Raw genomic sequence first — 26,119 nt, forward strand, 5'->3', positions numbered from 1 at the left:
TGTGTTCCCAGGGGTTCGTAGGAGCGGCTCGCACAGCTTTACACTACACGCCACACCCGAGTTCAACTAGGTCACTTGAAATTACAGCACATCAACACAACACTACATCACGCCAGTTAGCCGATCTAACTGGTGGGGAGCTTCACTCCCCCGTCGAATTGGGCACACGTAACTTTTATAGCATTACACAACCTATTTACCAGCGCACACACAGGCCCGTGTGCCAAACTTATACCACAAGACACGCACCCTCGCCGTTGATCCAAGTGATTTTACAAAAGTGTGGGGTGCACCTGATTTACAATGCACTAAGCGAGTTATAGAAACTTCGGTTTCTGGCCTCGCCCACGCTTACTGCCCCGGATGGCAATATGATGAATCGGCGGTGTACGGCATTTGTTAGGAGTAATTTCTAGGATGGAACGGAAGTCAAATGAACGGAAATGTGTAACCACGGTGCCGAAGTCGTCAAGATGGCGAACCCGCTTGTAGCAACATACACCCGTATACTTTCGTAAACATTAGGAGTCATACAAAACGTATTGGTGTGCCAAATGAAACTTTATTACTGTGAATCTACTCTGGAATATAATAGGTAAAATAAAATAAGTATACAAAAACTAATCACACGTTTTAAAAATACCTAACACAATATTGGCGTTACAATGATTAAAATACATGTTCTCCTTGCAAAATTCCAATAGACTCGGTACCTCAGTGGTAAAGCATGCGTTTGTAAGCCTCACAAGCGAATTTTTGACATGGTTTAAACCTCATCAGTGGAAAACCGTTTTACTCTTTTAATAACATAATAATATATTATCATGTAATAATAGTATTGAATATGCTCAATAAAGTTAAGGTTTTGTTTGTTGGATGTATTTAGAAAATAATTTCAATCATTGAAGTAAAACAAATGAATAAACATATACTTAGTGTTATAATATTTGCTTTACAATGTTTCAGGTTAATATTTAAAGTAATGCCATAGAAGCGTAACCTCTAACGAGTGCGGAAACTATATATAATTAACTGTTTAGTGAATAAAATTCCTTGTCGAAAATTAGGTACCAAGCCGGGTTTAGGAACATTTAAAGTATTTTTTTTTTCGCTTTTATCGTAACCGTTTATAATAGTTTAACATTCCCACGTGTTTCGTGCTGCTATCTGCGCGTGATGGTGGCAAGCAACGGTCATGATACAGACAGCGAATTCTAGAGGCGGGCGCATAACGTATGTGTGTGATTCGCATTCAGAAATTTTGGTATTTGAAAGCGAATATTTTATTCACCACTATATTTATCAAGCTGGCCATTATTTTTAAGCCTTCTACTTTACTTTCCGTGTCAGTGTTTCGTATAACAAGTATATATTTGCAACATGAACAACATGAGAACACATGAGTTAGCTCGTTACCGATGTTAGATGTTTACATATATCACTGGCGAGTGGTGAAAGACTCGTTCACATATTAATTTTATTTTTGTATGTAAACCCTTTAAATCTGAAGGATATTCTTAATTAAAAAAGACAAAATGATTCAAAACTATTGAAAGCAATACTTTAACAACAATGATAATAATAATCCCATGATACTAAAGGTGGACTGCCTAAAATTTGTAATAACAGGTATAAAATTTTATTTAATAAAATAATTAAAAATATTATCAGGTAAAAATAAAAATGTACAGTGGCGTGGACACTGGCCACATAACCTAGTATTTACTAACTGTCTCCCGTATGTCCCCACTGGTTGGTAATTAATAATTATATGACCTTTGCGACCACACCCAACATATTAATTACACTAGTACAAGAAACAACTAGAGCCCAATGCTCCGTGCTAGGACACGTTGGTACAAACCGTTTGAATGCAGAGTCTGTATTTCAAGTTGCGGCAAACATATATGAGAACACAAGGCGGCACGGCCTAAGCTTCCTTGATCCGTTTGTGCGCAAAATGGAACACTGAGTGCGATTTGCCCCCAATTTTTTTTCTAGAGTCCTCGTAAGTGTTGCGGAACGAGTGCGTTTTCTCGCAAGCTAACAGGAGCCACATCTTTCTCGACCCCTTTCCGGACATAGTTACTGTAATTGTTGAATAGAAGGAAATTGGGGTTCTGTATAAGTGCGGCTTTTCCATAAAAAAAAGTTTTAAAAAATCCGGAAATTGTATTTTTTAGTTCCCCTAATTATCTTTTAGTGGATCTGCAGGAACGCACTGAAGTATTTCAAGTAGTTTTCCGGTAGTTAACCTTTGAACGGTTTGCTATATTTAAAATAATGTAAAACAGTGTGTACGGTTGGTTAGGTTAGGTTAGCGATGATAAAAATTCTAAAAACCATTTCGCGAGGCAAGAAAAGATTACTAGCTCATGAATAACTTTTTCGAATTTTTTTTCCAGAGTAAAGCCATACTTACACAGAATGTCCAAGAGATGAAATTTGCTTATCTCGAGCCAAGTGGCCTCTACAGGCAAAACTTTGAGGAGACGCGCGGTTTTTTAGTGGCGATACGTTTGGCGTAAATTTTACATTTTTCAAAGGTTTATTAGCCAAATGTTCAAATGCATATACTGTAAAATGTTTTATACAATTAACAAATTATTATTTATAGAGATTAAAATTATTTCTATGTATCTAACTAGAATACTGAGGGGAAAAGGTTTCTATTGAGCGAAAGTATAAATATTTTTATTCTTACGAACACCACCCTCCCCCCACAGAAACACACGAAAGTTATTAGCTCCTAAAGTCATTGGCTCTAATACCTATCATCGGCTCCTACTGTCTTAGGCATAACTGATTCAGCAACATTTTGGATACAAGGCGACTTGACTATGAAGCTACAAGTCTACAAGACAACAAAGGCTATTAGACTAAGAGGCTATAACTAACTACGATACTACGAGGCTTCGAAGCTACGAGACTATGAGACTACATGGCTACGATGTAACAAGGCTACGAGGCCACAGGTCTATGAGACTACAAGGCTGCAACGGGCTGCAATAGCTCCATTCAGCCGCGAGAGTAATTTATCTCATGCAAATAACTTGTTGGAAGTAGTCCCGATTCTTGCAACAGTTAGCGTCACGTGTTGTGTTGAGGTAAATATTATTTATTTTTTATGTCGGATGCGGGATGCTCACTCACGATCTCAAGAGAAGGACGACTTCGCTAGACATCAAGGAGAAGGAAGTTCGTCTAGCATGATAGTGATTCTCAACCGTCTTAAGGCATATTATTTGACTGAATAATGATTTTTTGTTTGAATTCCACCTGATAAAATTACTGTAAGTGCTGATTTAGTAACACAAATTCACAAATTAAATGTAACTATGAATAAAATTGCATGTCTCCTTAAGTAAAAAATTTTTTCATGCAGAGATAGATTTCTCATAAATAACCAGAAGTACTCGGAGAACATCAGCAGAAGTCTCGCCAGGAATAACCAGGAGCACACGGAGAAAACCAACAGAAATGTCGTGTGTGTTGCTTTGAGGTGCGCACCCAGTAGAGGTAAAAGTGAAAAGTGTCACCACCAATAGAAACGTAAGAAACTATTTTATACTTAACTAGCTCAAGTTACCTGTTCTTACCAGGGCCTTACACATCATTAAAACATCAGGTCATATGTCTCTAAGACATAAACGTGAAAGACGGGAAATTTTTTATTCTCTAACGCCCGCGCAACTTGCCTTGGAGGCTGACCAAGATCTGAAAGCGAGTAGAGGAGACGCAGATGGCATTAACATGCAACAGCTTTAAAAAAAAAAAAAAAAAAAAAAAAAAAGTGGTGAGTTGGCCAGTGACTTCATACAAACTTTATGCGTGGGATTTGAAAAAAAATTCATATCTTAGTGCATCTTTAGAGTAATCAAGGAATATGTCCTACAAATTCAAATCCTTGGGTTCACTGGTTTATGCTGGGCGTTGTCTGTCTGTCAGTCAGCATTGTTAAGAGTTTTATTAAGAAGATAAATCGAAATATTATAAACAATAAATTAAAAAAATAACATTAATGCTTTACACTACAACAAATTTGACTATAACTCTGTACGTCGCGAATAAGAAATGTTTTTATCCCTGCAGCTTGTATGACGGTAACGGTAAGATTTTTCGTCTGGTGGCTTCGAACAACCTGACCGTGATCCAGGGAACGGCTCTTAAAGCGGTTGGGAGGAGATTGGTCGGCGAGGAGGTGGATGGGAAGGGGGGAGGGGGTGAGACGAGTTGGCATTCGTGACGCGGCGTCGGGACGCCGACCGTCCCGTCACGTCCGCCACACCCTCACGCGCGCTGAATGCCATTCGCAGTCGGGCGGGTGGGGGCAACTTCTTCCTTCTTCCCCTCTTCCCCTCTTCCCCTCTTCCTCTCTTCCCCTCTTCCCCTCTTCACCTCTTCCCCTCTTCCCCTCTTCACCTCTTCACCTCTTCCCCTCTTCCCCTCTTCACCTCTTCCCCTCTTCCCCTCTTCCACTCTTCCACTCTTCCCCTCTTCCCCTCTTCCCCTCTTCCCCTCTTCCCCTCTTCTCCCCCTTCCCCTCTTCCCCTTTCCCCTCTTCCCCTCTTCCCCTCTTCCCCTCTTCCCCTCTTCCCCTCTACAACTCTCCACATCTTCCCCTCTTCCCCTTAAAAATTCCTCAGACCCGAATAGAGGCCCGACCTCGAACCACCCCCATAGAGACCTCGCGGGGCAGAGAAGTTCTTCCGGTTCATCCAAGTCACGTCACACCGAATATTCTCACTGAACAGATATGATGACCATCGGTGCATGATAGGTCAGTCTGATGCTAAATATATATATATTTTTTAATTCATTGAAGTGATACTTCAGATGATTCTTCAGAGCGTTTCGTTTAAAGTCCATACCGGTTACAGTTGCTAAATGCTTTAAAAGCCAGATGACTGTTGGATTGGATCGTAACGGTCGAGAAGATAGAGCTATTTTTTCGCTGACCTCTGAGGCGTGTCTTACTATTTAAGATTTTAGTTAATCTATTATTATTTTCTCTAATTATTTTGTTCCTTAAATCCTTGTGTTGTAAGTTATTTAATTTTGCTTTTGCATTCGTTTAAATAACACTTGGGTACCAGTATTGTGGGACGTTAGCGCGAGTACCGTAACTATCGTGTCATCTTGGCTTGTTACCTGGGCGCGGCGCGGTGACACCATCGTACATGGCTTTCTCGTGCGCTACATTAAGGGGGTGCCTTCTATTTCAGGTCAAGATTTTATATTTACAGTAATTACAGATAAACTTGTAGACTTTTTCAATTATTCAACTTTCACGAAATGAAAAATATGTACAGCGCATACTATTTGCATAATTAGCTGTCAAAGTTACATGTTTTACGTTTTTGGGTTGTACAAATAAGGAGAATTTAATTCAATGCAGAACTGAAACTATTTAGGTTTAACTGCAATGCCACTGGCTACTTAAAGAAAATGTTTGAATTTCTTTTAGAAAATATTAATTTTTTTTACCTGGCATTTCAAAATTCTCAAATTTGTTACGATTTTGACAGCCGAGAAACATGAAATGAGTTTTTGTGATATAAAGGCAAACCATATCATGAAGTGGCTTTGCAGTTAAACCTAAAAAATTTAAGTTCTGCAATAAATTAAATTCTCCTTATTTTTAACATCCCAAAAACGTTAAACTGTTAAAATGTAACTTGGCAGCTAATTATGCAAAAAGTATGCGCTGCATATATTTTTAATTTCGTGAAAGTTAAACAATTGCAAAAGTCTAAAAATTAATAAGTGATTAATATAAGTATAAAATCATGACCTATATGGGAGGCACCCCCTTAACCCCGCTGCCTGCCACTGGCTACCCTAGCCGCGCCACGACCCCTGTCGCACGAGAACAATAACACGCACCGGATCGTTCCTAAACTGCGCTACGCCGCATCGGTCGCGCGGCGATCAGAAGGGGTTCATTCCACAGAATGTCAGCGAAAACACGGTTCGGCACGAAACGGAACACTCCCGCCAGTGCACGAATGTGGTCACGACTCGTTATTACGCCTGGGTTCATACACGCAGGAACCCAAGAAATGTAAGACGCAAAAATTTGAACAATAAAGTTAAAAAAAAATTGGTTGTCTGTAAAGTCGGTTTACGGACGACAGTTTAAGAGGCCACTCCAGTGTTTCAGGGGCACTACGCAACCCGCGTTAACCTCATAAGATTCAATGCTATTTTCATTTTGCTTATAACTAATTAACTAATATAGATTTCGAAATGATGCTTGCTTGATATGTAAGACAACGATGCTCTTATCAAAGCCCCTTTCTTCAAAAACGTGCATAAATTATGGTTTTATACTAATCTTTACTAATATGCATAAGTGTATTGTCTAGGTTTGAGCCACAATTTATGCACGTTTTTGAAGAAAGGGGCTTTGATAAGAGCATCGTTGTCTTACATAACAAGCTAGCATCATTTCGAAATCTATATTAGTTAATTAGTTGTAAGCAAAATGAAAATAGCATTGCATGTTATGAGTTTAACGCGGGTTGCGTAATGCCCCTGAAACACTGGAGTGGCCTCTTAACGTGACGTCATAACAAAACATTGATGAAATGATTGCATACTTTTATGAATAAAATTGAATCATTTTTATTGAATTATCACTATTTTGTATGGATACAAAGAAGGAGTGAAATGAAATCTACAATTTAATTGATAAATTTACTTTTATTTGTACTCATTAATTCATATATGTTTATTACTTTAACGAAGAGATTATTTCAACTATAACTTTTATACATGTTTGCTATTTAACTTCTTCCAATCTGTGTTATTCTGTTAAGGATAGGACGATGATAGTAAAAGTAGGAAACGAATGGGAGTGTTTCAAGTTTAATGTGCCTCGAAAAAGTCAAATCGATGGTTGTTCCAATCGAGTGGAAGAGAGATAGATGTGGTGCAAGCGTACAATGAACGTAATGGGACACAGCGTAACGGGAAAATGTGCGTAACGGGACACATTTTCGTGCGTGCAGACGGCGTTCATTGATTTATTAGACGTTGTCACGTCAAAAAAAAGTTTTTAAATCACACAAAACGCATAAGCGCAACGCTAACATCCGGCAAACTTTCAACTTCGTGCGATCCGGCTTTGAAGTAATGTGCATCGAAAACTTTTGATGATTCAGACGTTATGTGTTAATCTAAGGCTGCGATTTAAGTCTTGGCATGCATCACGTTTTCATTTATTAAACTATCTCACAAAGAAAAAAAATTCTTTTAAATCATATTGTTAAGCGATTCATATGTTTTCCAGTAATATTTAATTGAGGGAGAAGTAAAATAAATAAATTACAAATAAAATAAATAACAAATACATTTTTAACGATTTATAACTTGTAGGGTTGGTTATGTCTTTGTGACTTGCATGTTTTATAAAATATTCTATTTTTCTTGCAGTTTATCGCTCGCGGCTTTACCAAACTAAGTACTAATGGTAAAAATAACGTAATCACTCAAACGTATAATGTATATAAGTACCCGTTTCTGACAATTACACCTTAAAAAAAATCGAAAATGTAAATTTTCCACACTTATACATTCCGCTCCACTCAAAAGGGTCTTCAACCCTTATCCTCCACTTCTTTTGGGGCTTCATCCCCTCCCCCACCAAAGTTATACTCGTTTCGGCCTTCGCTCCCCAAATTTCCACTGTTCAGAAGCCTCCAGTGGGGGTTTCTCCCCCCCCCCCCGGTTGGTAGTATAAATCCTTTTTGGAGGCTTAGTCCCCAAAATTCAATTTGGGGTTTTATATTTTAATTTGTACATAAGTTAATATAGTAAGCGCTTAACATACGTGTAGGGCAGCTTAAGTTATCATATTTGTCAAGCACATTTGCACATACAACTGCCGCAGGCTTGTCCAATTTTGTAATTCTTTCTTCACAATAAGTAAAAATGAATACTAATTACTGATACCTTTTTACTACGGCAAGTTAGTTAAGGAGTCACTTACGAACCTGAATAAACATTCACAAACACACATCCTTGACACTATTGTTGATTAGGCTGCGCCATTAGGTAAAAGAAAAAAATAACGAGCATAGCTGCTGATAACATTTCATAAGCCTTGAGCAACGCAAAATACGCGTGTCTTTAATTGTTACTTTATCTACAGATACAGTTACATGTTTTCAGTTTAGAAATATATGAGATAACATACTTCAAAACTGCTCTAAATACTTATTCAAGGCTGGCGACACGGGATCAAATTGTCGACTTGTCGCTTGCCTCTCGCACGCATTGAAGAGGTGTTTAACACGGGGCAGATCAAAAAACAGGAGGACGAAGGAGCTCAAATCCAATCCACGCAGAGGTGCTTACAGTTTTAAAAAATTTGTATTTTATTTTAACTGTTCTTAATAATGCTGTTGTTTTTTTATAATAACTAGTAAGAAACTTGCATTTATGTTAAATAATACTGGTGGATAAAACGTGTTGTATTTAATGCGCAGTTGACGCAGTGAGATCTTAGCTATCAGGGTGGCTGCTGAGGTTGAAGAAAGGCGCCTTGCCAAAGAGAGACGAGCTGAATATCTACACGCAGAGACATCTGCAGGAAACGCATCGGTTGCACACCAGGGCTCCTGTGAGAAGATATTAAAGAGGTAACTTTTAAAATCCTCGTTAACGGGTATCTAAACAATGTCTTCTAGGTATATTTCAAAGAAATACTACCTATTGTAGCCGCTACACTATCAAAACCGTTAACATTTTGGTAAATCTTATACAAAACGTTTGCATGAAACAATTTTTAGATAAGACGAACCATTGTTGCATGGGTTGAAAAAGTAAAGAAGTATGATTTAACAAAAATTCATAATTTATGTATCCTGTACACTTTTAAAAATCCGTTTTGTTTGATTGTGGAAACTTATATTTTTATCTACAACTTCCGTCTGAAATAATGTTTTATACGACCAACCATTAATGCTAGGGGTAGAAAAAACAAGAGCTGGAGGACAAAAAAAATCAATAACTCCCTTCTTAGGCACACCATAACATACGTTAAAATATTTATAAATATTAGAATTTGTTTGAAACAATATTTGATTAGACGAACTATTTTTGCGAGGTATTTAAAAATGGGTAGAATATTTTTTTTTCATAACTCCCTTAGTAGGTACACTATAAAATACGTTCAAATTGTTTGTAAATCATATAATTTTTACCTAAAATTTTATTCTGAAACAATTTTTTGATAATATAAACCATTGCTGTATGAGGTTGAAAAAAGTTGGGCTGAAATAAGAAAATAAACAGAACCTCCAAACCATGTACTCTATCGAATTAAAGTTTATTTGTGTTTAACTTTTTAAATATTGTTGAAAACTTTTGTTTAATGAACATTTTATATCACAAATCATCAGTGAAAGGGGTGGAAATAACAAGTCTTGAAATACAAAAGATAATTTTTTTTAAAATAGATATACTATAAAATCCATTATAATTTATTGTAAAACATAAAAATTATCTAAAACCTTTGACTGAAACAATTTTTAATAAAACTAACTATTACAGTAAAAACAGGGATTGAAATTTAAAAAAAAAATTCAAACTTACTTAGTACAAAATTCGTCGGAATTTATAATATTATCTTAAATCTTTTTTCAAAAAAAAAGTTATACGACCACGCATTAGTGCAAGGGATGAAAAATAGTTTTTGGAGGTAAAACACCACACATTTATAACTGGCTGCATTATATGTTTATTTAAACACATGACATAGTTTGCCTTATTGCGATACATTTTGCGTGTTTAGCAAAATAGTACTAATATAAATACTGGAACGAGACGATTAATGATCTAATCTGATTGATCTGGAAGTGTTTGTTGGGGGGGGGGGGGGGAGGAGAGGGGACCTATTTACCGGCGTTCATTTCGAAAATAGTGGCCACAGACTTCAGCTCCTGGCTACCTTGCGGCAAGACAAAGGTTAGCACTACGTTAAAAGGCTCAGATTCCTTTTCACTGTACTCACTCTGTTACGTTCTTCAAGTTAATTATTTTGAACTGTTTGAGTAATTAATTCAATTATATTCTCTCGTGTAAATCTTTTTTTCTCTTTTGAACTTTCTCTCAGTTGCTCGACCGTATAATATTCTTGCCTTCCTCTTATTGTTTGGCCTGTATAAACGAGCATCCTTATAAACGCACACATGGAAATAATTTTTTATGTGTTTCTTGCACAGCATTGAACACAAACGGGGGGCATGGGGGTGTTTGCCCCACTGGCTGGAGATGCTGAATTGTATAAAAATTATTACACTCCATCTAGCACGTATTGGCATATTGATAGTTCCTGAAGAAGACACCTGGCAGTATATGTATGTAGATACTTACCACCATCTAGGTCTCTATTTGTCTATCTTGAAGATGCCTGCTGCAATGTAGAGCGAAACGTTGGTACATTCTGCCATTTTTACTCGTCTCAACCTTCTAAAAAAGCAATGATAACTTGTATTATTCAATGGCTCCTTTACTGGAAAACTGTTAAACATGCTCCGAATAATACTAAATTTAATATATTTAACGTTTTCTTGCTAAATCTAATTGATTCCTGGTAGTTGTCACATATTTTGTTTTAAGACATGTTAAGTCTGACTCAAACGTTCCAGTCAAAAAACAATCCCTTCTGCTACCGTAAGGTATTGATAGTATGAAATGCCAACCAAAAAAAAAAAGATGATCTCTTTAAACTAAGGAAGATTTAAACCTGCACTACGAAGTAATAGAGACAGTGACTACTAAAGCGGGCCAACCCTATGAACAATAATGTTAATTTTAAACAAAAAACAAGTATTAAATATTAAATATTTCACTCGCAGGAAATTTGACAAAATATTTCAGGGAAAAACATTTAATTTAAACTCCAAGACCGTAACAAATAATAAAATGGTGGTTGTCATGTAGGCTTGTAGCTGCTTAAAAAGAGTTTTCCTGTCACATTTGAACGATTTACAGCAGTTGTCACAGTTCCATGTTTAGAATGTAAGTTATGTTCAGTTTGACGGCTCGGAGAATTTCGTCGACGCCAGATAAATGGACTGTCGCACTCTCCCCACAGTTCATTCACGTGGTTCTGACACTGCTGCCGGCTGCGACAGAGTGTGGGAAACATCCGCTTCGCGTTGAACTGGTGTTTAATGAACCACGAATGTGACGTTGTAGTTTGTCTATTCGGACCCCGGGTCCCTCATATTTCATGGCTTCTACGAGGTTACGTCACACATAACGGTTCATCTAGGTCACGTTTTGCAGCTGGATCTGGGCTATGTTTATTTTTTTTCTGATTTTTTAAATCTTGATCCTTTTTTATAACATAGAATATAAATGTCACTTCCTAAAGTAATTTACTCGGTTGGGTCATTTCGTGGACCCCAGTTTTTTAATGGGCTTGTGTTTAACATTTCATCGAAAAAATGAGGCCCTAAAATCCAAAACGAAGCATTCTAATACACCCAGCCACGTACAACAATATTTACAGTAGTATAGTGACTGTTTATTACATGCAAAATATATTGTTTCACCACCCATACATAAATATCACTTAGCCTAGACAGAGTAACCGATTGGCTGCCCCAATTGAAAACAAAATGAATGGTCGATAACATTTTTAAAATTTATTTTATAAAAGAAAATTTTAAGGTGTATTTGTAATTGAGTTTTTACATACCAATAAAGTGCAATTTACAAAGTTACTGTTGAATACCATGGTTGCCAGTCGATATTAACGTCGAGGGGTTTATTTCACGACAACGTACATACAAATTAAACGTTTGCGTACAACAAATTCATTGTCCTCGTAATTTGACCTTTGACTTTAAAACGTCAAACACTGAAAATGAAAAAAATAAACAAAATACACACGGGAAGGGACTTGTTACTTAGTTGGCAACCCTTTATCTTAAATACAATAAATTTACTGAAAAATCGCTATTTGGACCAACAAGTGTTTCCAGACGAAGAATATTTTATTCGGGTGCCATTTTACTTCAAATTTCGGAACTTTCTATAAAATACTGGCGTAGCTCCTAAAAGTGTATTGTTTTAGGTGGTCGTACATAGTACTAACTTTCGTTTAACGTAAGTTATATAAGCAAACAATTAAGTTATATTAAATGCAATATTTTAGTTTCTCGTCAAAAAAATTTGAAAATGTTAACCATAAAAAGGCATCTTATTATAATGGCCGACGTAGCTACCTTTTTATTTAGTAATGGAGTGAATAATAAAAATATCAGCACATATCAGTGAATTCTTCAATTTGTCAAGTACGTCTAAATTAATTTTAAACTTTTCCATTATTTTTGCTGAAAGTGCAAATTTATGGTAGTCTTTCATATTAGGACACAGCCAGTATAGTATCTCTGGGTATGAGTTTTAGTACAGATTTAATTGGAAGAGTGACCTTTATCAGTATTTCTCTGTTGATAACGTTTTGCGTTGGATGGGATTTTTTTTTTTTTTACTTTATTCGGTGCACAGGACTTGCTGTCATCAGACTGGAGATAAATTGCTACCTTCATTAAATTGTAGCGAGGGATAGTTTTGCGTCTGCCCACACGCTTGATGAAGCTCAAGGGGGTTGACCCGGGGGGGGGGGGAGGAGAAGCGAAGAAACGCATAACGTGACTGATCACTACAGCGAGGTTGAAAATCGTAATATCACTGAATCGTTCGAGCCATTTTCTGTAGAGTAATTTTATTTTTAATTCCTGCAGTAGTCTGCTAACAAATATTGTTTTACTCAACTCCGCGAAGAGTTTTGGTTTGAAAAATGACAAAAAAAAAAAAACGCTTATTAGGTTCGTGGATTTTAAATTTTATAAAAGTAACAAACACAGTAATTCAATGATGTAACAACTATCAAGGGCTCGAGTCTCCTCCACCAAGCTCTCCACCATACATCACTGCACACAACGAACCTTCTCCATCAATACCTCCACCACGCATTCATGTTCATAAAGATTCTCCACTACGAATATATTTTTAAAACGAGCCTCCTCCTCCAAACTTTTCACCATAAATCCCTTCTCCGCCAAGCCGACCACCAAAAATCCCTTTTCACAACAAGCCTATTACACCAAACCTCCCTTTTCACAACAGCCTCATTCACCAACCCTCCACTAAACATTCCTCTTCACAACGAGTCTCCTCCACCAAGCTATTCACCACACATATATTGTTCACAACAAGCTTCCTCCCTCAAACCCTCCGGTTTACAACGAGCATTCTTCGCCAACCTTCCACCACACATCCCCTTTTTGCAACGAGCCTTCCACCACGCATTTGTCTAAAAAATAACCTCCTCCACCAAGCACACCAACAAACATTTCTTTATACGAGTCCTCTCCACAGAGCCCTCCACCAAGAATCCTTTTTAACAACGAGCATATTCCACCAAGCCCTTAACCACAAATCCATGTTCACACACAGTCTCCTCAACTAAGCTCTCCACAATACACCCTGTTCACAACAAGTCTCCTTCACTATACTCTTTACCAGGTATCCATGTTCACGACCAGCCTCCTCTCCTTCAGCTTAAACGCGAAGCTGTCGAAGTCCTGCCGGACATTGTAGCAGACCCGTCCCGATGCTTGTTCTCGGTCTAGCAACCAGTGCGGTATATATTTTTTTCATAGTGGAGGGGTTAGACCAGCGTAACCTTCAGACTAGTTTATCCAGCTGCTACTGAGATGCCTGGTCTGAACGCCAGACATCCAACATGACCTGTTTAAAATGTTGTTCGAGTATCGAAGAGAATTATCACTTGGTTCGGAGACGCTTGGCCTATGCACATGATTTTGTGCATGAACTGTTTAAAATGTTCGCCGAGTATCAACGAAAAATACCTCTTGGCTACTGAATGGATGTTTCTGACCTCCTACTGGATGCGCCTGGCTACCAACTGGAGGTTATCTGGCAACCTACTGGAAATGCTTTCCTGGCTAGTGCATATTTGTTGTTGTTAGCCACCGACTTGGCGTCCAAGCCCGACCAAACGACTCAACGTGCGTGCCTGGCAAACATGATGACATGCATAGCTTACATCAAAACGCAGCTGGTCACGAATTACATGCCTGGCCACTGAACAGACATGTCTGACCACCAAATGGACGTGCTTTGCCACCTACTGGGCGTGGCTGGTTAATCGACTGTCACGTGGAGATGCCCTGAAAACACATGAAAATGGCTTGCAAACTCGCTTCGCCTTCTTAATTTACTGTAGGCACCACCGAGAAATACTTGTAATTTGCTTTTTTTTACTTGTTTAATTTCTGTAATTAATTATTTATTTGTAATTTTGTTGTATTTTTTCTCTTACCTGTCTGTTTTGGTAATTATAATTAAAATAATGTTTTATTGCATCAAACAAGGGTCGAAATAATGATGGATATCTATCGAACCAATAATTATTTTAACAAGTGATTTTTTATAATTGTTTTTGGGATTTTTCCTGAATTTCTAGCTTAAAATTTACCGAATTACAAAATAGTGGCCAAGAAGGCTGTCAAGATGGCGGAAGCCACGGTAATACACACTACTACACTCTATTGGACAAAAACTAAACTATTTTGGCGGCAGCATCCTCTAGCAGAAGAAAATAAGATGGCGATCTGCACTGTGCGTCACCAAAATGACGGATCAAAATGGCTGCCATGACGTCATATTGGCTGGCGTAATATTTCCTTGACATTAGTGGTAGGAGGTCAGTCTGCCGGTGGCTTCCATGGAGGAAGGATTAATCGCCGTTTTAAAATGACGAAAGTATGTTTTCAAATTAAAATTTAATTAATTTTTATAAATTTTATAATATTGACCATTAAAATCTGATAATAATTACGGATTTTCAAGATAGCGGATGCATTTAAAAATAGTTAAAATATTTATTTAAAATTTATTTATAAATTTTGAAGCTGGCGACTATATTGAAAAATTGCAACGTTCGGGGATTGTTTTGTTTACGGTACTCAACATTTCATGTAAAAATTTGCATACATGATTGATTAATAAGTAGTAGTAGTTCCAGAAACACACGAAATTATGTTTTTTTTTAAATATGATAGCTGTTTAAATTATGGAGAAAAAAAAACTGAAAAAAAAAAAGCTCGGAATGCGGGAACACGATTTAAGTAAAGCACCGTGCAACTTGCTCTAAAATTCCGACTGAAGTCTGGGAATATTTACACTCCCCGGGCGGCCGTCGGCGTGTGTGTGCGTTTCGCGGTTACACTTCCTAGAAGACACTCGTCGCGGGGAGGACTTGAATAATTTACCACGAGGAGCGCCACGGTCGCTGCCGCCCTCGGAGGGGAGTGTGAAGGGGGGGGGGGGGAGGGGTAAAAATGCGTACCGAGCACAACCTGCAGTTTGTTCAGACCGACTCGACGTCGACGTCCCCCCTCCCTCCCTCCCCCTCCCTTCACCCAGGAGCAAACACCTTCACGACGAGTGCTGCGCCGCTCGCTCGGAGCCGTGCGCTTGAAGCTACCACCGAGGTCGCCCGGGTCCCGGGGAAGCAAGTCGGCATTTCCGCGAGAACCAATCAGCTCGCGGAACCCCGAGTCGCAGAAACTCTCGGGGGCCGAACATCGTCACTTAACGTTGATTAGGACGCAGCCATTGTCTCACGAGACAATCTCATCTCGACTTCCCGAACTTGTGCCGCATCGTGGCGGCGGTTTTATACCTACCGTTCGCTCCGCGTTACGGCAGGCATCTTCGTGTTTTTTTTGACGTGACAACGTCTAATAAATCGATGAATGCCGGCTGCACGCACGAAAAAGTGTACCGTTACGCACATTGTCCTGTTACGCTGTGTCCCGTTACGCTAATTGTACGCTTGCGCCGCATCTATCTCTCTTCCACTCGATTGGAACAACCACCGATTTGACTTTTTCGAGGAACATTTAACTTGAAACACTCCCATTCGTTTCCTGCTTTTCCTATCATCGTCCTATCCTTAACAGAACAACACAGATTGGAAGAAGTTAAATAGCAAACATGTATAAAAGTTATAGTTAAAATAATCTGTTCGTTAAAGTAATAAATATATTTGAATTAATGAGTGCAAATAAAAGTAAATTTATCAATTAAATTGTAGATATCATTTCACTCCTTCTTTTTATTCATACAAAATAGTAATAATTCAATAATAATGATTCAATTTTATTCACAAAAGTATGCAATCATTTCATCAATTTTTGTTATGACGTTGTGACGTTAAACTATCGTCCGTAAACCGACTTTACAGACAACCAATTTTTTTCTTTTTCAATCGAACACTGGATTTTTTTTTGACGTGAATACGTCTTTAAAATTTCTTCCATAGTGGGAGGCAATTCAAGAAAACGAATGATAACGAAAATCGGGGGATACAGTTTGGTGTTGCAGCTACATATCCATCACCTCCATCCAAAATTTTATTACACCACTGGATAGCTGAAGGATCAAAGAATTCGTTACGCTAAGTGAGGACTGTGACGCATCGTGCGCGGTGGAGGGGGAAGCGCCGCCAAATTTGAGGTCATTTTGCTGCGTTTCGAGATTTTCATTTAGTATAACTTTTCAATATAACGTTTCAATCGTCAGCTCTCGTCAAAATCTATCGATTGCATATATAAAACATTAGTGTAAAATAGTTACAGTGAATATATATGGTGTTAAGGTAAAAAATAGCGTATTTTATATTTTATACAGAAAATATCACCTGTTACGTACACGTATTCACGTACAACACACGGCTGTGTCCATGACACAGCCACACCACCTTTTTCCCCCTGAAGATACTTGCTGTAATGCGAAGTGAAACGTCGGGACTTATCCAAGTTATGTTAGTTAAAACTTTTACCATTGAATAGCGCACAAAAAATAATATAGTTGTGTAACATTCACACAAATACTGACGTACTACAAGAAAAAATTAAGTAAAAAGTTCTCTTACAAGGTAAAGTACTGTTGTACGTATGGTAGGTTTGGTGAAAAATAAAAATGTAATGCAAAAGTCTTTAATATTTTATTCTAGAAATTCTTATGTGAAATCCAGTAAGTTACTTTAAACACTGTTTTGCTTTTCATTTTTTTTGTTATGACATTATTTCAGTGGGTGTGCTATATAGAATCATTTTAACTCTCGATTCTCCATGGGTGGGTTGTTCATTTTGAAGCTTATCCAAAGATTATTTACAACCATAGTATAGGCTTATTATTTTAACATGACTACACAGCACAAACAAAAGCAATATCAATTAAAATTGATTGATAATGTCCTTGCTAGCTAAAAGCGATCCAACATTAGGGCTACGCTGTCGTACATGTAATTAAAACGCATCAGTATGCAAAATAAAAATAAATAAAAATGTGATAGTATTTTTCAGTACAGGTCAGTGATGTGTAACACCTAACCTCGGTAACGAGCAAATTAATGTGTTCTCATGTAGAAAACACGTAGAATCCTTTGAAATAATGCCGAACGTGATAAATGTACGCAAATAGTGTTTTCAACTACATGTCTGGACGCGAATCACACGTAGTTTCCGCAACTGTCGCTAGAATTCGCTGCAGGAGAAGCTACGTCGTCTATTGAATCATTTGACTTATAGAACCCAATTGAAACTATAAAAAATGAAAGTATATAATATATGAATATATAAAAGCTATATAAAATATAAATTTTAAAATATATAATATAAAGATATACAAGAGATACATAATAAAAGTGAAAAGTATTGCAGTAGGTAAGTGCTCCCTGATGATGGTGACTGCAATGTCGACCGAAAGGTCGGTGAATTATTCGCCAAGGACGCGGCTACAACCCAGAAGCCAAGCGACTTCAGACAATGGCCGTGAAAGCCTGCCAACATTATTCCAGAAGAAATGGTTCAGAACCACCCTGGTTATACAACTCATTCCGCCGCGCGCCTAGAAGGTAATTCCGTAATAGGAACGTTGCACAACGGTCTTCTTTGTTCAGCACTCGCCCCCTCTCTTCTCATTCATAGCAGAGATCACCTATTTGCTGGCGGCATCTTACGGGTTTATCTTATCTCTCCATTACCACAAGCAAGTCCGCCTGAGTTATAGATAACCGCGCAAGGCACGCTGAATACGCGTTGCCACACACACATGCAAGTTGACTTAGAAAAGCCCAGAGTCTATGCTTATTTTTATACTTGAAGAGGTCATAGTTGTTTTCTTTTTAAAGTATGATCTTACTACTGAAATGTCTGTTTACTGAAGTAAATTCATATCTCAAGAAAATATTCAACTCTAATGTAAGAAGCAAAAAATAAATAATTGCATCCGCATTGCTAAACCTTATGCTGCACTTGCCACCGAAAAATATGTTTATTTGCGATAGGAGGTTAAATAGTCCCGCCTGTGCTAAAATTTTGTTTGCAAGACATGTCAATAGCGAAATGATCGTTTGTTTCGTAGAAAAAAACTCTGAATTTTTATTGCAACGTGTCACTGAAAATGAACTTTGCCTTGGTCGCTTGCTAAAAGGTACGGACAGTTTCTTATTTATGCTAGCTTTTCTTCACAGTGAGAGGTCGTATTTGCACTTATATGCTATTTTTTTATCCGAGAAGTGTCTGCTTATTAATATTTTTTTATAATTTCCAGTATAATGTAATGAACGTTACTTTTTGAAGCCACAGAAAATTGACTCGCACGCACATTGCGTTAAAACCTAAACTTCAATTATTGGTCCTTAAGCTTGGGCATTTACGAAAAGACGTTGGACATACCATTCTGGGAAATAATTTTGTTATTATGACATGTGCCTAGACAATAAATGATAATTTTTACAGTTTCGGGACTTTGCAAAGACCTCTCGTTTAACGTTTGGTACAATCCGATGTTATGCTTCATTTGGCGACGAATGAGTTCATATATGCCCTTTTAAAAATCTATTTATTCGGGAGAAATTCTGTGGTACAAGAAACTAATGGTTCAATTAAAAACTGCGCAACGTTTTGTAAGAAACGAAACGGTTATTACAAATATTAACAACAATGTGAGTTAAAAATGATTAAACTTAACTTGGTCAATTACTAATGATTTTCTATTATCGCGGATGATGGCGAGTCTACTGTGTGTGAAATTGATGATTTTTTATGAACTATCCAAGCTCTAAATTTCATAACTACTGTTCCTCAACTTCATGAGGTAATGTTTATCCTTGGGTGTATAGCTAAGTTTGTTGACTGTCACGCAAGAAAAAATAAGTGATAATCTGAGCAAATCTGATAAGAAAATCAAACAAATAGAATAATTCATATCCAAATAGTCATTTAATCTTACTGTATCCAAGATTTCATTCATTCGGAGATAACACTTCCATAAAATTTAAATACAAAAGAGCGACCTACATTGGTTTAGTAGTCACAGATTCATTGAGTACATTTCATTAAGTGCTGTTAGGAACATCTAGCTGTAGCTCTTAGACAAGGTAAGTTAGTTTACGTTATAATAACATTTTTTGTAGGAATAATTCTTAAAATGAAGTAGCTTGGCTTCTGGGTTGTAGCCGCGTCCTTGGCTCAGCGAAAAGGAGGGGGGGGGGGGGGGGGGGGCAACATATACGAGTCGGCGAACACTAAGGAAATGTTGTGAGAAACACAGACATGTTGAAAAATCGTCAAGGCAACTTTGATATTTTTATCTATTCTTTCGACAAAATTCGGGTCAGGATAGTAAATGACTGGTAATAATATGTTTGATTTCCCACTCAAAACACATATGCTGAAAACTATTACAAAATAACTGGAATTATCATAAACAAACTGTTCGGGTGCCGGAAACAAAATCCAAGCTTTTCTTATTAATGTTTTTATTACCTGTGTACTCTTCATAACTCTTATTGGCATTAAAGTACAACATTTACTGAAACCATCTACCAATTCCAAAGGCTATTGTTACCACTCAAGACCCTATATAAGGGCACAAGTTGTAAGTTTCTCAACCGAATAAGCAGTATTTCACAATTCCTAGTTTGCTTCAACTGGCATAACTTGCACTAGTTTACATATCATTCGAGGTCCATGTATCATACTAACTGTTCTGAACTTTAACAACAGTTTTATCAATCATACCATGTTCCCCAAACATAAAATCATGTCTTTCAAAACATGTGGGATATAAAACTATTTTTTACAGTCCCTAACTACATACAAAACTCCATTTACAATTTCATACTCCTCATTTCTAGGCTCCTGTAAATTCTTCAGTTTTCTGATTATTTCTTCATCTTTATTATGAGATACGAAAACTACCGGGAAAATTCCCAAATCATTGTAATTTTCTTAATTCTTCTCAAAACCTTCTGCTTCATCCCATTTAACTTCCTCCCATTCAACTTTCTCATCTTCTCCTTATGTTCCATCTTCTTCTCTGAACTGCTGGGTATCATCGCACATCCTTGATAGAGCATCTGCTATAACATTCTCACTCCCTTTGAAATGTTTAGTTATAATTTAAATCTTGCCAGTCGCATGATCCATCGTCCAATATCTCCAAGCTTTCGGGGATGATAAAATAGCCAGGTAAGGGCCTGATTGTCGGTCCACAACTCAAATTCATCATGCTCTAAAAAATTCTCAAACATTTCCACGGCAAAGATACACGCAACTGCGTCCTTTTCATACGCACTTTACGCTAATAGTTCTTATTAAGCCTCATTTTGGCAAACATTACTGGCTGAAAACCCTTTCCCCCTTCTTGCAAAAAAATAACTGCTCCCAAAACAAGGCTGGAAGCATCTACCTACAAAACGAACAACATTCATAATTAACGAATTACTAAAATGGGAGGTTGTGAAAAAGTTTTCTTCAAATCGATAAAGGCTTTATTTTCTACACTGTACCACACCAACTAAACTCCTTTCCTTTACAGATTATTCAAAGAGCACGCATTTTAGTGTAATCGAGGATAAATCTAATTAAATATGCAAACATACCCACAAAACTGTATCACCCCCTTTACAATTTTTGGAGGGTAAAATTAACTATGGGAACAGATTTCTGGGAGTAAATTTCAAATTTACTTTCCCCAAAAACAAACCCCAAAAACTTAAATTGCTTCTGCATGCTTTCTGGATTAATGTTAAAACCACATGTTTTAAATGATCTCTTAAAGAATCTAAAATACACACAAATTTCGTCTAGAAAACTAATCACAAATTTATATTGAAAATCCTGTAGTATTTTCCCTGAAATCCTGGATAAAAACTGTGCTCTGACGGGTTCTTACATCACTGACCCTCACTACCCCACCTCTAGCAGCACTAAGTGGAACTATTAAGCTGCGTTAATATAACTTACTTAAAGGAAATTATTTTAACAACTTTATGTAGCCATTATAAACACATTTACACTTAAATGACACATTTTTAAAATCTAAAAAAAAGTACTTATATTAAAAATATACCGTTACTAGTATCCAGCTACTAACAGTTTACCAATTTAACAAAATATAAACCCCGTGGCTTACAATAAAGGTTTAAAATAGTTATATTTAATTAAATTATAATAAAAACTTACATTTCAAATTTTTGTTAAAATAATCATAAAAAATAAATAAAAATAATGTTCTTTAAAAGCCAGATCTCTTCAAAGCCCAGTGCGCACTGATGACCGGGTGTCAACTGTATTAATACATGTATATATGTATATATAATATTTTATATAATAAAAAATACTCGCGATGCTTCTATATGTACGCACAACAAATGCAAATGTTAATTATATGAATGAAACAATATTTACATAAATTCTAAGATATTATAGTTTTTCTACTTTTATTTTCCTGCGAGAAAAATACAAATATTTTCATTGATACATTTATATTAGAGTATTGAAAATAAATCTATTTTGAGCCACAGAGCACATGCTAAGAGATTTTTGTGACTAATAAACATTGTTTGCTCTAAATATTGTTAGAGAGATATAATTTTTTCAATGATTTTATACGAGAAAATAATGAACCTGCTAATCTCTATATATTTTAGGCATTTAGCTAAATAATGTATCATTCTTTTGTGAAGTAGTAAATAATATTATTTGATGTGTTTGTAATGACAACGTCATGTACTTTGAGTTCGGCGCGGCGTATTTGTCACCCCTCCTACCCATTCCCCCTCCTTTCCCCTTTAGATACGTCACGATTCCTTCTCCTTCCAACTGGTAACTGATCCGCCACACTCAGGTTTTCGGCGCTTGCGCTGTTCCCCTTATGGGGCGCTGCTTTCGAGGATTTTCGGCGCTGGGTCTCGAGGCTTTTCAGCTGTAGCCACCGACAGTGTCGGGTCACTTTGCATTTGAGCAGCATGTAGTTCCTTTTGTAACTATTTAAGACAGTTAGGGGTACGGTGCTGGCGAGATCTCGACATGGTAAGCTTCTTCGCGGAACTTGGGTTTGTGTGCTTGGGCACCAACAGGTTGTGGCCCTGTTCTTAACGTCGTGTGATCGTTATGTAGCGTTTTGAAATTTGTTTCGGCTTGCCACTTGGAAATTACGTTTGGAATTCTGCATTAGGGTAACCATGTCAAGTAGTCTCGTGGTACGTACGGTTTTGTGGTTAAATAATTTTTTAATTACTTTCTCTTTTTTTGGTTGTAACTGTATCTTGCTTTGCCAGTTCTGTATTGTTTTCTGGTCTACGTTAATAGTGTAAGGCGTTTAAGGCATGATGCGATGTATCTATTTGACCCTTTCTCTTTTTGACATTCACAGCTGGCTAGCTTTGCTTTGCCAGAGTCCGATTGCGGGACCTGATAATGTAAAATATAAAAGTTTCATGTTATGCTTATAATTTTGTACAAGCATTGAATGTTACAGTTACAGGGATCAGTATTAGACAGTATTATATGCGAATTATTCAACTATGTATTTTGTGAAAGAAACTATTTGTATCTATTTATAATGTACATATTTACAGTTGAAAGGATAGTAATTAAAGAAGACGTAAAGATAAAATTTAACTTTGCTTGTACCTACAATAACACACCTCTAGTAGCCATTCCTAATCCAGTTTAGGACTTTGTCATTTGTTTTCAGGTATATAATTATTTTGTGAGGGTACTTTTTATAGTTTATCCATGCGTGGGTTGGAGGTTATTTGCTGATCTGCAACAAGTACACTTCAAACGTAAAATTTATTCTGGTTTACATTTCTGCAAACAATAGAATATTAACTAATTTCAACGCCAAAAAAATTATTTAAACTGACTCTTTGAAAAGCAAAAATTATATTAAATTATTTTTATAATTTTCTGGGAACTTGCCTGGATGTATAACATGAGTGCTTACATTCAATTATCCATATATATGTATTAATATATATAAATATTTTTTATGCTCCTTTTGAAACTCTTGTACACTTCCATAAAATGCATGTTTGTAAGACAATTTTCTAAACTACGAGATCAGGAGACACGATACTTATCACGTATTGTACCTCTCTAAGATCTAATATGCTTCTAAACTTCAAGGAACGCATACACGGTTATTGACATGTATTTTACCTACTAGAGACCCAATAAAAATCATACACAGATGTTTTAATACAGTTAAAATAACTCAGATAGCTTTTCATAATATTTTAAAGAGGTATTTGTTCAGTTTTTATGAACTTTTCAATGATGTGATAATTTTAATATAGGTAAACTTCAAAAGTAATCATAGAAAAAGTTTTTCGATAATTGTTTTATAATATGATTATCAGGTGTCACTAACCATTCTCAGATAAAAAAATAGTGAAATTATTTTAATATATCACGTTTATAAATACAAATAGTAAAACATTTTTTTTTTAAATTTACATGATGTTTATATAACGTCTATGAATTACTTTTCTTGTATCAACAGCGTTATTTGTTATTTTGTGCAGTTTTAAAAATAATTTAAAATAAACTTAAGTGTCTCATACATAATTAATAAGTCGAGGAATCATTTAGGTAATACAATATTACATCATTGAATTAATTTTTAGTATCGATTTTAACTTTTATTATACATATTTTATTTATATTTTTGCTAAAACATTTTACATTAATAAAGTTAACGTACTTATTTACCTCTGACTATATTACACTTTGTGTTTGTTCAAACAGTGTGCAGTTGAATATGGGCCCGACTGAAGAGATAACAGTTGAGCTGATGCAGCTGATACTGAGGGAGGCAGAGAAAGATAGTACCATCCAGGTGCTGCCTGATTTAGGAGTGGCTGAGCTGAACGAAGACCTTCACGGAGGAAGCTGCCTCAGTAGGGTTACGGTAAAGTACACACGGCAGGGAAAAGCAACGCAGCATACACTATCACTCTTGGTTAAAGTTGTTCCTAAGCTTGAAGCCACTAAAAACATGGCACAGCAGACCACTTTTTTCACCAGGGAGATACAAATGTTCAACGAGATTCTTCCCCGAATGTCAGCCCTGTTATCCGGAGCGATGCGTGATCGACACGTTGACTTCAGCGCACGGGTGTATTACACCCGCGACGCACCCAGCTACCTGATTGCAATAGAAGACCTGGCACCGAAAGGATTTAAGGCACCGAAACGAGCGCTCGGTTTGGACCTTGAGCACAGCCTTCTTGCACTACGGACACTCGCTAGGTTCCACGCGGCCTCCGTCATGATTCACCGTGACGACGGGAGTTTGTTCGCCGTTTTCGACAAGTACTGTTTCCAAGAGAAAGGTCTGAACGATATTCTGAAGAAAATGTCCGAGGGTTTGACAACGCTTGTTCTCAAAAAGGTGGAGTCTTGGCCGGACTTCGGGCCCGGCTGGGCCGACCGGCTGCGGCGCCGCTACCTGACCATGTTCGACGACCTGCAGCCCCTGTGGCGGAGGGACGAAGCAGGCTTCAACGTGCTCAACCACGGCGACTTCGGCCTGCACAACGTGATGTACCGCCACTGCGAGTCCGGCGGCGAGGCGGACGCGATCATGCTGGTGGACTTCCAGTGCTGCAGCTACAACTCCCCGGTGCTGGACCTGCTCCAGTTCGTCTTCGGCAGCGTCAGCGACGACGTGAGGACCGACCACGTGGGCACCCTGCTGCGAGGGTACCACAGCGAGCTCACAGCTGCTCTGAGGTCGCTCGGAGCACCCCGGGAGCAGCACATCTCTTTCGCAGGGCTTCTGGAGGAATTCGACAGCAAAATGTTGTATGGCCTTTTCTACTCAACCTTAATTCTTCCATTTTTGGGATTTGACTTAAGCTCTCAATCAGATGTGACCATGGAGAATATCACTGGTGAATTCAAAAATCTCCCCTTAATGCTAACAGATTCGTTTTATTCGCATTTCAGAAAATTGCTCCCACTATTCAGTCAGAAAAAGCTTCTGTAGAACTTAGTCAACTTATTCCTTTTAAGAATAATGATTTCACTTCATAATACGCAGAACATATTCTGTAACCAATCTGTTGGTTTTGTTTCTGTTTTATTAAGAATAGTTATATATTTTTTTATTTCAAATATAAATGTACCTACAATAGTTGCAATCGATTAATTTTTTAAGTGAAATATTTGTTTTGCATCTAAAGCTCGTTTCCTCATTTTTGGATGGTACAATATTTTAATTATTTTAATAAATTATGAAGCTATGTAAATATTATTTATACAATGTTATTTTTAATTTTTTATGTGTTAGTACTGTGTTAATGGCGGTGTCTTTACGACATGTAGTCATATAAGGCTCTAATATTAATTGTACATTTATTTGAATAGTTCTACACCCCCGTGGCTCTACATTACGAAGCTTACTTGTCGGGTAAAATTTAAACTAGTATTATTATAAAATTATATGCTATTAAATTCTAGATTATGGTCGGTAATATTATATTTTTTATGCTCTTTAAGGTAAACAATCAATCTTTGATTGATAGTTTTTTACTTACTATAGTTATTTTTAATCTTGGGTTGATATACTGTATTCACTATTATTATATGATCATTTAAATATTTTGCCTGATTATTTATCACTTGAAATTAAATTGTAATTTGTGATTTTTAAATGTAAAATTTTCTTTGGTGCAAATTAATTTTTATTATGTTTATGTATTCAGGGT

The 26,119-nt window shown here is 37.0% G+C and overlaps 1 protein-coding gene across 2 annotated transcripts; it reads left to right on the forward strand.

Moving 5' to 3' along the window:
• Positions 1 to 8,261: 8,261 nt before the first annotated feature.
• LOC134537811 (uncharacterized) lies at positions 8,262 to 26,088 on the forward strand. 2 transcript variants are annotated; one of them, XM_063378648.1, is made up of 3 exons: positions 8,262 to 8,353; positions 8,493 to 8,645; positions 24,156 to 26,088. In XM_063378648.1, the coding sequence occupies exon 3, from the start codon at positions 24,169 to 24,171 to the stop codon at positions 25,396 to 25,398; it is 1,230 nt and encodes a 409-aa protein (XP_063234718.1). In that variant the 5' UTR covers positions 8,262 to 8,353; positions 8,493 to 8,645; positions 24,156 to 24,168; the 3' UTR covers positions 25,399 to 26,088. The 2 variants fall into 2 exon arrangements, with proteins under 2 accessions (XP_063234718.1, XP_063234719.1); XM_063378649.1 differs by lacking the exons at positions 8,262 to 8,353; positions 8,493 to 8,645 and adding an exon at positions 19,431 to 19,495.
• The last annotated feature ends 31 nt before the right edge of the window (positions 26,089 to 26,119 follow it).

The sequence above is a fragment of the Bacillus rossius genome, chromosome 12 (assembly GCF_032445375.1).
Source record: "Bacillus rossius redtenbacheri isolate Brsri chromosome 12, Brsri_v3, whole genome shotgun sequence".
NCBI classification, from domain to species: domain Eukaryota; kingdom Metazoa; phylum Arthropoda; class Insecta; order Phasmatodea; family Bacillidae; genus Bacillus; species Bacillus rossius.

Bases quoted from the DNA above. Each gene is read 5' to 3' on its own strand.
- LOC134537811 (XM_063378648.1), top strand. From the start codon at position 24,169: ATGGGCCCGACTGAAGAGATAACAGTTGAGCTGATGCAGCTGATACTG.